General features: G+C 49.1%; 1 protein-coding gene across 7 annotated transcripts in view; it reads right to left on the minus strand.

The window, feature by feature from the left end:
* LOC130487157 (neurotrimin-like) overlaps positions 1 to 12,346 on the minus strand; it is a 357,310-nt gene extending 344,964 nt beyond the window's left edge. For all 7 annotated transcript variants that reach the window (XM_056860573.1, XM_056860572.1, XM_056860570.1 and 4 more), the window contains exon 1: positions 12,149 to 12,346. In XM_056860573.1, the coding sequence (XP_056716551.1) occupies positions 12,149 to 12,315 (167 nt within the window). In that variant the 5' untranslated portion in view covers positions 12,316 to 12,346. The remainder of the gene's footprint in view (positions 1 to 12,148) is intronic.
* Between the last annotated feature and the right edge of the window lie 2,207 nt (positions 12,347 to 14,553).

The raw sequence follows: 14,553 nt of genomic DNA on the forward strand, positions 1-14,553 counted from the left end.
GGGGCCAGTTAATTACCCTGTTTCGACCACGGGGGCCTTCATCAGCAGCCAATTTGGGCTGTTATGTAACTAGCTTCTATGTTGGGCAGGTACTGAGGTCCTGGGAGTTCTCAAGCACTGGAGTTGCCAACCTCCAGTTGGGGTTGGAGATCTTCTGAAATTACAGCTGACTTCCAGATGACAGAGATCAGTTCCCCAGGAGGAAATGGCTACTTTGAAGGGAGGACTCTATGGCATTATGAAGAACCAGCATGCTATAGTAGTTAAGAGCGGTGGACTCTAATCTGGTGAACCAGGTTTAATTCCCCACTCCTACACATAAAGCCTGCTGGGTGACCTTGGGCTAGTCACAGTTCTCTCTGAACTCCCTCAGCCCCACCTACCTCACAAGGTGTCTGTTGTGGGGAGAGGAAGGGAAGGAGATTGTAAGTCAGTTTGATTCTCCTCAAAAGGTAGAGAAAATCAGCACATAAAAACCAACTCTGCTTCTTCTTCAACCTCGCCCCAAACCTTGACCTCCGCATGCTCCACCCCCAAATCTCCAGGAATTTCTAGCCCAGAGTTGGCAACCCTAGCTTAGAAGGGTGCAAGGCTGCATCGGAATACACTGTCAGCCACTTAAACTCCGCTGCAAGAAACGCTCCATTTCCCTCGATGAAAGCCAAGCAGTTTTATGCATATTATTCTTGTAATCCTTATGTAACAGATGCATCATGAATGGATGCCAGCAAGGCTTGTAGCTAAAGACACTCATACAAATGCATTTGCATCCTCCTTTCCATATTCTGAAGCTCAGGCCTGTCTCCAATCAAACCCTCCATGCATTTTTTAAAAACACTTCCTCCTTGACCCATATTTCGTATCAGGTTCTTCAAGATAGAAGCAATTCAAGACTGGCAATTTGGCGAGTCACTCTCTATAATTCCACATGGCTTTCGGGAGGCCATCTTCTCCTCCATCAGCAGGAACCAAGGCTTATAGTGAAATGGGAGCAATGCACAGACCCCTTTTAAAGAACAGGCCTGAAATGTCCGCAGCGATGGAGAACGTGAACGTCCGGGCGAGGGGGCAGAGAGATGTGAGCAATTCTCAACCCAAAACCAGGTGCTCGGATTCAAATGGACGAATGTTTCTTGGAGTCATTCCGGGGCTCTGCATGTGTCTGATAAAACAGACGCAGGTGTTGCGCTGTTTATGGTTGGAAACAGTGAGCTGGTCAAAATCACCCGTTTCTAGTAGAGGGGGAAATGTGATATTTCACCAGCTGCTCATCCTGGAATCCAATGCTACTTTTATTTATTCTGCCTTCATCCATGTGCAGAAACAGGCTCCCCTTGGCTCCTCTTTGTAACACCTTCACCATTTGCATGCATCACACCAACCAGTCTGGCCCGTGGTTTATACAGAGGATGCGCCGGACCAGGTTTTGTAGAATCACATTTATGTACACCTCATGCCTGTCCCTTTGTAGCCACCATCTGTTTCCAGGCTACAAAAGTAGAAGGCTGTCGATTATCTCTAGTAGATTCATCCTTCCCACTTGCTGGATTATTTCTAATCACTTTTTAATGTCAATCAAAAAGAACTGTGGCTCTCTCTCTTTTTTTGATAGACATAAAACTTGCAACTCATTTCCTACAAAAAAACTGCACAGAGACTAACTCAACTGTGTAATTCAGCCCTTATGAACAAGCAGTGATCTTTACAACACAATCTTCCGTTTATTTATGCAGGACACAGTAGGGTTGCATTCATTTATTAACAAGTAAATGCTCTTGGGATGTGATCCTATGAGACTAGTCCTCAAGAGATGTTTATGAAAGTTAGAGCCGCTGATTTCAACCAAAATACCTTTCTGGTGGATGCTTGGAATATATTAATACATCAGGATCCACCCCTACCATAAACCTGGAAGCGTTTGGGTGATCATTTTATATGCCCTGGGCATCATCCAGCCCTAGTGAAGCACATCCAGTCCCACCATTTCAGTGGGAGAGAATAAAGAAGATCTATGAATCTTCCCCGATGATGTAAATGGGACTAAGATAAATGAGGTCAGTCACATTGGATCATGCCTCCTCTCCTTTTTCTGTTAGGCTACTCTGCTCAAAATGTTGCACTGCCAGCCCAGAATATTCACACCAATGGCCATCAATAGGGTTGCCAACCTCCAGGTACTAGCTGGAGATCTCCTGCTATTACAACTGATCTCCAGCTGATAGAGATCAGTTCACCTGGAGAAGATGGCCTGCTGCTCTTTGGAGCTCTCTTTCCCACTGACATCTCAAAAGAGATTTCTCCCATAAAGAAATGTGAGGAGGGTTAAGGGGTACCTAGTTGATGGTGGGCCTCTACCAGACCAAAGGCCTCAGCAGGTGCCAACCTATGACATAAGACCATAAGAAAGGCCATACTGGATCAGACCAAGGTCCATCAAGTCCAGCAGTCTGTTCACACAGTGGCCAACCAGGTGTCTCTAGGAAGCCCCCAAACAAGACGACTGCAACAGCATTATCCTGCCTGGGTTCCAAAGCACCTAATATAATAGATAGGGTTGCCAAATCCCTCTTCGCCACCAGTGGGAGGTTTGTGGGGCAGAGCCTGATGAGGGTGGGGTTTGGGGAGGGGCTTCAATGCCATAGAGTCCAATTGCCAAAGCAGCCATTTTCTCCAGGCGAACTGATCTCTATCGGCTGGAGATCAGTTGTAATAGCGGGAGATCTCCAGCTAATACCTGGAGGTTGGCAACCCTAATAATAGACACCTGTCGTACCTCTGAAAACATCACCTGCACCTAGATGGAAGCTCAGAGCCGACAGTTCAGAGGGCCCAAGCGTTGGAAGATACCACCACCAGACTGCGAGCCTTTGGCCTACTCTGTCTGGAGCCGAGCCACCCGAAGCCACTGCCCGTCAGCCGCCACACCTCTTTCTCTCACGTACTTAGCCTTCCAGCTAATCCTGCTCTGAGTCCCAGTCTTGCTGGTCTTGAGAGACTTCTGCGTCAACCCCCCTCAGTTCTGTCAGAAGCGTTATGAAAGGGAAACGTCTTACTGGCTAAGCTACAAGGAGCTGAGTCTGCCGCTGACAGAAATTGCCTTTTAAAATCCTTGCATACAGCAATCTTTTCACTTTCAGGCCGGCTCTGTCCTGCCGCCGCGCCGTCTCTCGGTTCTGCTGACTTTCTGCTTTCACGATAAACGGCTCCCCCACCTTGGGGTGGAAAAAAAAACACCCCAACAACTCCGCATCGGGGCCAGCAAGCGAACCAAAGAGAGTCAGGGCTGCCTGCTAGCAATATACCGGGCGCTCTCAGGACTCATTTGAAACGAAAGCTTGAAAAGTGCCGTCGGAGGCACCCTTACCCTGAGTGTCTCAGAAGGAGCTGAGCAGAAGGAGAAGAAGAAGAGTTGGATTTTATATGCCAACTTTCTCTACCACTTAAGGAAGAATAAAACCGGCTTACAATCGCCTTCCCTTCCCCTCCCCACAACAGACACCCTGTGAGGTAGGTGGGGCTGAGAGAGCTCTAAGAGAGCTGTGACTAGCCCAAGGTCACCCAGCTGGCTTCGTGCGAAGGAGTGGGGAAACTCCACACAGTGCACCACATTAGCCTCCACCGCTCATGTGGAGGAGTGGGGAATCAAACCTGGTTCTCCAGATCAGAGTCCACCGCTCCAAACCACTGCTCTTAATCACTACACCCCGCAGGTTACTCACTGCAGATGGGACAGTAGTACAGAAAAGGAACCCAGAAAGGAAGGCCCCACTTCCAACAGCTCCTGCCAGTAGCCATTATTGGAAGAAAAAGGAATGTTTGAGGGAGTATTTTCAATTCTTTCTGCTCAGAGGGTATCCGTGGCCCCCACGTGCGGGAGGGGAGTGCTAGAAACTTATTTTTCCTTGAAAGAACAGGACAAGCTGGAAGCTGAGACACAATGTGGTGTAGTGCCTGTATTTTTATTTTTACATCCTGCTTTTCTTCACAGTTGCTCATGCGCCCAGGATTTAAGCAAGTACAAGCATGCACCAACACACTGCCCAGTTTAAAAATAGGCTACTGGGCCAGTTGGAACATAAATGAGAGATCAGCACAAGGGACCAAAGCCATCCCCTGCTTTTCCTGTTTCGCCTGCTGATCAGCCAATGGGCACCCTTGGCGATTTAAAGAAGAGCTGGACGCCACATGCCCAGCCTCAGCAGGTGGGGCAGGCCAAAGGTACAACAGGCAGAGCATCAGTGGCATAGCTTCAGTAGTGCCCATAGAGCCCGTGCACAACCAGATTCACAGCACATACCACTAACTGTAGCTAACCCCACCCACCATAGTGTGCCTTTGTGTTGTAGTTTTTTAAGTTGCTGATGGAAGAATGGCTGGCTCCACCCGATAGGTCGGTCAGGAAGAGCATGGCGGAGTTCCCAAATCAATCTGTGTGCTGTTCCTCCAAAAGAATGACACGTCTCATTTTTTGTTTGCTTTCTTTGAATCACAATGAAGCAGAAAGCTTTCTGGTGTGCCGCCAACTTAAGCAGTCACTAGGGTTGCCAACCGCCAGGTACTATCTGGAGATCTCCTGCTATTACAACTGATCTCCAGCCTTCAGAGATCAGTTCACCTGGAGAAAATGGTCACTTTGGCAATTGGACTCTATGGCATTGAAGCCCCTCCCCTCCCCAAACCCCACCTTCCTCAGGCACTGCCCCAAAAACCTCCCGCCAGTGGCAAAGAGGGACCTGGCAACCCTAGCAGTCACCTTACAATCATACACTGGGAAGGGCCATGGCTCTGTGGTAGAGCATCTGTATGGCATGCAGAAGGTCCCCAGTTCAATCCCCAGCATCTCCAGTGGAAAGGACCAGGCAGTAGGTGATGTAAAAATCCTCTGCCTGAGACCCTGGAGAGCCGCTGCCAGTCTAAGTAGAAAATACTGACCTTGATGGATGAAGGGTCTGATTCAGTATAGGGCAGCTTCATGTGTTCAAGCACATTAGAGCTAGCCTTGGTTCATGGGGCCAAGCGACAAAGCCATTATAGAACCCATGTGCAAGCACAGGTCTTTGTCTAACTAGGGATATGCTCAGTTAAGCTGTTCATAAGCCACCATTTTTGTGCACAGAACATAAAGGCCATGCTGGATCAGACCAAGGTCCATCATGTCACACAGTGGCCAACCAGGTGCCTCTAGGAAGCTCAAAAACAAGACAACTGCAGCAACATTATCCTGCCTGTGTTCCAAAGCTCCTAATATAATAGGCATGTTTCTCTGATACTAGAGAGAATAGGTATGCATCATGACTAGTATCCATGAACACCTTTTCTGTGACAAGTATTGCTCAGCGTGTATTATTAGTAAGATGATCAGAGAAGTAGGGGCTCTTGAGGAATAATGTCATGGGATGTGAATAGGGTTGCCAACCTCCAGGTACTAGCTGGAGATTTCCTGCTATTACATCTGATCTCCAGCCGATAGAGATCAGTTCCCCTGGAGAAAATGGCCACTTTGGCAACTGGGCTCTATGGCATTGAAGTCCCTTCCCTCCCCAAACCCCGCCCTCCTCAGGCTCTGCCCCAAAAACCTCCCGCAGGTGGCAAAGAGGGACCTGGCAACCCTAGATGTGAAACACCCACACACATGACAAGGTAACCATGTGCAAAAGGATCAATTTATGGCAGGCCATGGCAAATATCTTTTTCTAAGTAGTGTGCATCACAATCATATTCTGTGTCTGGCAGCACATCCAACTTGACTGGCTCACTACAGTCAATGCTTCTCCCTTGGCCATTGGAGAAGTTGCTCGGCTGGTTGTTCACCAGAAACAGGGCGAGAACCCACCTCCTGCTGCAAGATGGTGGGGGAGACCCTGAGACGCCAGGCCTTTTCAAAATGCAATAATCTCCAGGAAAGTTAAGGAGGAGGAGAACAGGCAGAAGCAGGTCAGAGTTATATTTTTATAGTCCAGAGATCTGAAATAAATAATTTCAGAAGATGAAAAATATCAGGCACTGAACTTTACGAACATCAAAATGAGATGAATATTTCATGGGAACTGCGAGCCACAAGTCTGAACCCTGGAAAGGAACATGAATACAGATCTGATAACAAGGATTCCGATGGTCGGACAAGAACGGAGGGAATAAGTCAGGGCAGGGAAAGAGACGGTGATGTGCAGATGAGCTGAGGAAAGATTTTAATCACCACTCCTCCTCGGGTATAGATAGTCAGATCTATACTATTTTTTAAAAAAAGAACAGCCTCATATTAGCAAATCCCTCTACACAACCAGCACTCAGGCAGACGACTGCCTAGAGCATGATTAGAAGAAAAAAGAGGGGAATAAAACCCAACCTAGAAAACAGAAGCCAAGGTTGGGTAGAATGAAAATGTGTAGAATGAAAATGTGTGTGTGTGTGTGTGTGTACATTAAAATAGCACAATGGCATTCCCTAAGGTTGACATCTATTACCACATGCCAGACGTGTTTCCGCCTGTTTGACCTTCATTAGTGGTCAATTGAAACCCATGTAAAACCTGCACACATTTACAGAAATATATACATATACAAACAGTTTAAATCAAACCAGGCATGTATATAGGTTGCATAATATATTACCAATTACTCAAACAGCTGGTAAGATTGACTCTAGTTGTAATACTGGTTTATATGTGTCTCCCATATACGATGTGTGCAGTTATCAACCTAGTAAAGCAATCTTGACATAGCGCTTCCAATAAATTATCATTCTACCCAACCTTGGGTACCCAGCATGCCTTGAGCATGAACCATGACTTATAAATACTACAGAAAAATAAAATAACATAAGTGTGGAGGCTAAACAGAGAAAGAGATCCCAGGGAACACTGTGGTCACAGCTGGAGGGAAAATACAATCCCGGACATGGAACTGGTGGCCACAGTGTACATAACCCAACTTACAGTAATCTTTTCCCACCAGACCGAATCTCTACATACACAGTCTTGGGGATCTGGCCATGCGGCTCTGTCCTAAGTCTGCATACAGTGCACATCGTACTACAGGCTGCAATTTTAAAGGGTGCTTTCCTGGGATCAAGTCCCATTGGATATGTCCCCATGGGATTTACTTCCAAGTAGACCTGCTTAAGCTTGCCCTCCTACTGTCACCATTGTTGTTAGACCTATTTGGACTCCTAGGCCCAAAGGGATATAGATCAAATCAAGCCTGAACTGACCCTAGAATAGGGTTGCCAGGTCCCGCTTCACCACTGGCGGGAAATTTTTCAGGCGGAGCCTGAGGAGGGGAGGGTTGGGGAGGGACGTCATTGCCATAGAGTACAATGGCCAAAGCTGCCATTTTCTCCAGGTGAACTGATCTTTATTAGCTGGAAATGAGTTGTAATAGCAGGAGATCTCCAGACACCACCTGGAGGTTGGTAACCCTACCCTAGAAGCTAAAATGACTAAAACAGAGGCTTTGGTCACATTATGAGAAGACAAGAGTCACTGGAAAAGACAATCATGCTAGGAAAAGTTGAATGCAGCAGGAAAAGAGATGGATTGACTCTATAAAGGAATCCAAGGCCCTCAATTTGCAAGGTCTGAGCAAGGCTGTTAAGGATTGGATGTTTTGGAGGACATTGATTCATAGGGTCAGCAGGAGTCGGAAGCGACTCGACGGCACTTAACACACACACAGGCCCAAAGACCTTTCAGCATACACAGAATTCATAAAGACACAAAATGAAATAAGTTTTCCTTTAAAGTCTGATAGATGTGGATTCTGGGTCACCAAACACGCCTTATAAACTGATACATACCACTTTCACATTTAAGGAGGAGAGCTCCTTGTGACAGCAAGGTATACAATGCTACAAAAGCAGCCATACACGTATGAGATGCTTTCATGCATGCTGTATGACAATACCAAACATAGCAAGAACGACTCAGCAGGAATTTTTTTCTGCCTTCTCATCCTCTGTTTTTGACAACTGGCCAGAAGTATAAAATTCTGCCTAGACAAGTAATATTTTGGAAGAACAGCAATACCAAGGGCTATTTTGTAAGAACCCTCTTGTTAGTAAGATTGGTAGTTACTACTGTCCCCAGGACCGGTTTGGTCTTAAGAAGAAAGTAGAATTTTATAGTAATGTGAATACCATTTTTAAAAGTCCATTTCAGAGATGTGGGAAATTTAATAGCTATTTGCTTTGGATCAGAAGGGATCCAACTTGCATTCTGCTGCGTAAGTAAATGGAACTCGTTATAAGCACAGGCGTTAAGATTCTTGATAAGAGAATCTTTCCAGCCTTATTTATCTTGGCCTTTCAGCTGCTGGGAGCAATTTTCTTAGTTTGTTCATTCTACCCTGCCTGCAACCAAACTTTCATCCTACCCAAAAAAGTCTTCGAAAGGTATAAATATATCGTAAAATTTGCAAAATATATCCAGATAAACACAGCCCTAAATAAAATAGGTTTTGCAAAAAGTGTTGTTAAAGATGCAAACAGTTACATATCCATGACAGCTGGCTGTAATTCCGTAGGTTTAACTGTCCTTATTTGGCAAGGGACAGCCCCAATTTTTGAGTCTCTGTCCCCTGTAGAATCCCAGTCCCTATTGCATCTTCATTAGTATGGGTGGGTAGAACTAGCAGTCTTCACATTTCAGTCCCATTTCCCGTTTCTACCTATCTCTCTAAGTGTGCAAGACGAGTCTTCACTCTAGCACGCATGGATGCCAGTGCGCATACCCACAGACACACAACAGCGGTGCAAGACTTCCCTTCCAGCCTCCTCTCCAATTGCCTTTAAAGGTAGTCAGCACCAGGTCATTCCTGACCCATGGGGTGATGTCACATCCCGACGTTTCCTAGGCAGACTATGTTTACGGGGTGGTTTGCCACTGCCTTCCCCAGTCATCTTCCCTTTACCCCCAGCAAGCTGGGTCCTCATTTTACCAACCTCGGAAGGATGGAAGGCTGAGTCAGCCTTGAGCCGGCTACCTGAAACCGACTTCCGTAGGGATCGAACTCAGGTCGTGAGCAGAGCTTTTGACTGCAGTACTGCAGCTTACCACTCTGCGCCATGGGGCTCCTTCAATTGCCTTTACGGATAGAAAATGTTGCTGAACATGTTGGTGCTGCAGCTTTTACACTGTGAGATCTATCATTCTCTTTTGACACTTCTACATTTACTTAAACAACTGTCATGGGCCAGTTCAGTACACTGCCCCACCTTCAGAAGTCATCAGAGAATGGACTGCAGCAGAGTAAATTAACAGAAAGCAAAGAACATCCGTCAGCAACATTTGATGGAAGGAAAACAGGGGCTTAAGCATTGGGCAACTGGACCATAAGAGTATGCGGCTGTCATCTACTGCTCAAAATGGAGATTTTCCCTTCCAATAGAGCGACTAAAAGCTGCAAGGAATAGTACTCGGAAAGCAAGCTGTAAACAATTACAAAATAAGATCTTAAATTAGGATTGGTCCTCAGTGGTTAAGGATGCAATTCATAAATGTTCACCTCGCTTCTTCCAGATACCCTTCAACAGAACTTTCTCCTTGCCAGACTATTTCCACTGGTTAGAAATTCATAAGTTCAGACGAGCTTTCTTATTAGTGAGATGCAATGCCCTAGACTCAGCCAAGACACAAGGGCAATACAATAAAATTACTGCAGAAGAACGAAAATGCCCATTTTGTATGGATCAAACAGACTCCCTAGCCCACATTGTTTTAGCATGTCTGCAAAATAATATTGCATGAAATAAATATATAATTCCCTGGATAAAACAGCTAAAGATACTTTCTGAGAAGAGGATACTGCATTATCTGCTGTCAAATAGATCGGTCAATTGCGTGAGAGATGTGGCAACTTTTCTCTTTACAGTGTCAAGGAAAAATTAAATTTCATTTCCCCTTTTAAAGTGTGAAGTGGTTGATGGATAGCCAGTGGCTGTTAAATCTAGGGAAAGGAAAATGGAAGGGTCTTCAGGGGGCATAGACTGGCCAATTAATTCAGCTGCGGGGGACATCTTTTTCAAAGTGCTGCCTTCGGATTGGCTAATGGGAACCCACCAATGAGACTCTGGGGCCTTGTAACCAGATCTTCAGGATGGCCACTTCTTAGTTTTCTCAAGATGTTTCTCCCCAAAGCATGGGCGCCTGCATTCTGCTGCTGCTTCCCACCATATATAAATGTTGCTGACTCATAGCGGGAACGACTTAAGAGAGTCATACATTTGGGAGGGGCCGCCAGCAAACCACCTGTCTGTTCTGGAGAAGGGCAGACAGTTTTACTCTGACACAGCCTGAAAGGTGTGCGTGCAGCCGTTCCATCTCTGCCCAGTCCCTTGTGCGAAGACTGTCAGTCCCTTGTGCGAAGACTTTCATGACCCCTGAGCCGGAGGGTGGACTGCGGCATAGTGACTGCACAGTCGCCCCCTGCATTAAAGGCAGATTGTCCCAGCTGCAACCAGAGAACCCTAAATTCCTCCACCCTAGCATGGTACAAATAGCTAAAACGCTGAGACACAGATGAGGGAATCACAAGCTCAAATATACATTTTGAGATGAAGTTTATTGGGTGACCTTGGGCCAATTCACAGAGGATGAAAATGTGGGGGCGCATCATGTATATCACCCTGAGCTCCTTGGAAGAGGGTGGGATTGAAATACAACACATAAACCAAGAAACAAGTCAACCAGGAGCTCCCATGTCCCATTCCACAGCCCTCCCAGATTATCCAGTGGACAGCAACTGCACCGGTGAAGGACGCTTGCATCTGGGTGACACAACCCACACACTTCACGGCCTTCCCCCTCCTGTTTTGGTTTGGTTTTGGCCATGCATAAAGGGGGGGGGGAGAGGCAGATGCTTTCCCAGTCCCAAAGGCAGCACTCCATCAGGCCCTAGCTGTCAATCAAAATGCATTTGTCAAACCTTTGTGGGGGGGTGGGGGGAGGGAGTAAGATCCATCACAGACATAAACCAGTTTGACAGCCATTCCCCTCTTTCCAAGTGATGCCGGGGAAACTATCATTCTGAATGGGGCAAAAGAACTCCAAGAGGGGGTCCTCATTGGCTGCATCCACCCATATGCCCACGAAAGAGCCAAACCACGAGATTGAAAGCAGGATAAAAGTGGCACGAAGTTTGCAGCATGCTTTCGGAGCCCCTTCCATCCATGTTTTCCGAGGGTCAGTGTCCTGTGTCAAGCTCATCTGCTACATCAACACTTCACAGACTTCATTACTTTGTACTCCAGAAGGATAATGCCTTGGCGTGTCCAAAAGGCCCGATGCCAGGCTATGCCTGGATGCACGCCTCCTCTCCTGCATCTCTCCACTACTGGCAATCACCACCGCCTCTTGCACTGTCCTTTTCAACCCGAGGGCTGCACAGCGTATTAGCTCGGCAAAAGCAACCAGGCGGATTCTGCGCACACACAAAAACACATAACTTTTTTGCAAAAAAAAAAAAAAGCATCAGTCCAATGATGGGCAAACGCTTCAAATGCAATAGTCACTTTACAAGCGCAGAACATCAAAAACAGCGGCAGCATCCTCTCTACCCCCTCCTCGCAGACCTACAAAACCTTCAGCCTCCCCCACCCCAGCCCAAACTCATGAACAACAGTAGGAAAACAAGCCAAGCCAGAGTCCTCAGATTCTTTAAAATGCTGTCACCCTCGGTGCCAGGGGGTAGACATACCCCAAATCTATCCTGCCTCTGGCTTAAAAGTAATAACAACCGGCGATTGCCTTTATTTCTTTACAAACCAGCCACAGGCAGAAGACCCACCCCGCTTCACCATACAACAAGCAACCTCCTCCCCTCCCTGCCTCTCCAAAGCAAACCAGGCATGCAGCACATCTGCCTGAGCACCTCAGATTTTCAACACCCCTCTCTCCAGCTACCCTCTGCCCCCAACCTCGCTTCACTGTCAGATCCAAGGGTCTGTAGGCCAGAAGTAGACCCCCGGACGTAGAGACACAAAAATCCCCAGCCCCAGCCGGCCTGTGGTTGCCACTCCTGTCTGGCGGCCCCTCCCAGAGACTCAGCGGACAGCACACACGTGCCAGCGTCCCCCCCCCCAAACCTCTAGCACAAAAGCAGTTTCCCCATCGAGTCCCCGCTCCCCACCCCAGAGGGAAGGACTCTTCTCCTACCTGAGGATGGCGCTCTCCCCTTGCCTGACGGTCACGTTATCCATCGCCTTGGGGAAGGTGGCATCTCCGCTGCGGACGGGCACTCCTGCGGGCACAAGGAAGAGCAGCCTGAGACCCAGGACCACCAGGCACCTCCAGGGCAGGACCAAGCCCCCGCCGACCCCCATCCTGGGCCGCGCCGACTTTCCACCAGGCAAAACAACCACAGGAAAAGAGAGACAGGGGTTTCTAGACACCTGATGGTGTAAGCAAACACAAACGGGGGGGGGATAACCAGGAGGAAGGGGGTGGCGGAGGGAGACCCCCCCAGGTCTTCCTAGAGGTCAGCAGAGCCCTTAGCAATCCAGTGTCTGCGATGGGAGCCTCCCCGGCAGAATCCAGCGGGGATCTCCAGCACGTCTCGGGAAAGAGGAGAAGGGGGGAGAGGCAGAGATGCTGGACGCCTCCCGAGCCCGGCTGCCAGTCAGCAGTCCATGCCTCTCACTTTGCCAGAGGAGGAGGAGGAGGAGCGGCGGCGCTCCCCGGGACTCGCCCGGCGCTCCGCGGCGCAACCCGGGGCTCCCCGGCCAGACTTTCCAAAGCCGCCGGCCCGCCCGGCAGGGTCACTTAAGCAGCCGCGGGAGAAGGAGGGAAGCAACCCGGCTGCCAGAGGATGCCCCGCAGGCCCGCCGCGGGGGAAGCAAGCAACTTCGGGCAGGGGAAATCCCAGCCCATGGGGGGGCTGCCAGCTCCAGGGGGGGCAGCTCCAGGGGCAAGGCAGCGGTGTGGGGAGGGGGCCGGGCTCAGCAGCGGGCAGCCGCCGGCAGAGGCGAGCCCGGGGCTGCGGCGGCTCCGACTTCTCCTTGCAGCATCCCAGCTGGGCTCTGCCTCCTTTGGCCGAGCATCGCCGCCGCCGCCTCCCGCCCGTCCCGCTCTGCCTCCAGCGCGCGCACACGCGGTCTGCCCGGGGTTGTCATGGCAGCATCTCCATCACTGACCAGCACTTGGGCTCCCCGGCACAGCCCTCTCTGGGAAGCACGGGCTTGGCACATTAATCTTAGCCAAGGACTTGGGAGAAAGGGGGGGGGAGAGACACTCCTGCTTTAACCCTTGCTGTGCCAGGTACACCTTGAGGTGGGGGTGGTGTGTGTGTGTGGGGGGGGGGTCATCTCTGCACGCCTCCGCTCCAGCAAGCTTGCAGGGAAGGATCTTAGCAACTTTAAATAAGGACCCGAGCTTCCTACGTGGGAGCTCAAAGCAAGAAGGGTGGGGTTGCCAACCTCCAGGTGGCGGCTGGAGGTCTCCCGCTGTTACAGCTGATCTCCAGCCCGTAGAGATAGGTTCCCCTGGAGATAGGTACCCTTGCTGTGCCAGGTACACCTTGAGGTGGGGGTGGTGTGTGTGTGGGGGGGTCATCTCTGCACGCCTCCGCTCCAGCAAGCTTGCAGGGAAGGATCTTAGCAACTTTAAATGACCCGAGCTTCCTACATGGGAGCTCAAAGCAAGAAGGGTGGGGTTGCCAACCTCCAGGTGGCGGCTGGAGGTCTCCCGCTGTTACAGCTGATCTCCAGCCCGTAGAGATAGGCTCCCCTGGAGATAGGTATCCTTGCTGTGCCAGGTACACCTTGAGGTGATGGTGGTGGGGGGGGGGGTCATCTCTGCACGCCTCCGCTTCAGCAAGCTTGCAGGGAAGGATCTTAGCGGCTTTAAATAAGTAGAAAAGGGCGAGAGTCCGGTAGCACCTTAAAGACGAACAAAAATATTTTCTGGTAGGGTACGAGCTTTCATGAGCCACAGCTCACTTCTTCAGATACGAAGTATAGTGTAGTGGTTAAGAGCACCTTAAAGACGAACAAAAATATTTTCTGGTAGGGGTATGAGCTTTCGTGAGCCACAGCTCACTTCTTCGTATCTGAGGAAGGGAGCTGTGGCTCACGAAAGCTCCCTACCAGAAAATATTTTTGTTCGTCTTTAAGGTGCTACTGGACTCTTGCCCTTTTCTACTACTGCAGACAGACTAACACAGCTACCCACTGTGAATTATCTTTAAATAAGGACCCGAGCTTCCTACATGGGAGCTCAAAGCAAGAAGGGTGGGGTTGCCAACCTCCAGGTGGCGGCTGGAGATCTCCCGCTGTTACAACTGATCTCCAGCCCGTAGAGATAGGTTCCCCTGGAGATAGGTACCCTTGCTGTGCCAGGTACACCTTGAGGTGGTGGTGGTGGTGGTGGGTCATCTCTGCACGCCTCCGCTTCAGCAAGCTTGCAGGGAAGGATCTTAGCAACTTTAAATAAGTAGAAAAGGGCAAGAGTCCAGTAACATCTTAAAGACCCTACCAGAAAATATTTGTGTTAGTCTTTAAGCTGCTACTGGACTCTTGCCCTTTTCTACTACTGCAGACAGACTAACACGGCTACCCATTGTG

The sequence above is a fragment of the Euleptes europaea genome, chromosome 14 (assembly GCF_029931775.1).
Source record: "Euleptes europaea isolate rEulEur1 chromosome 14, rEulEur1.hap1, whole genome shotgun sequence".
Lineage (NCBI taxonomy): Eukaryota > Metazoa > Chordata > Lepidosauria > Squamata > Sphaerodactylidae > Euleptes > Euleptes europaea.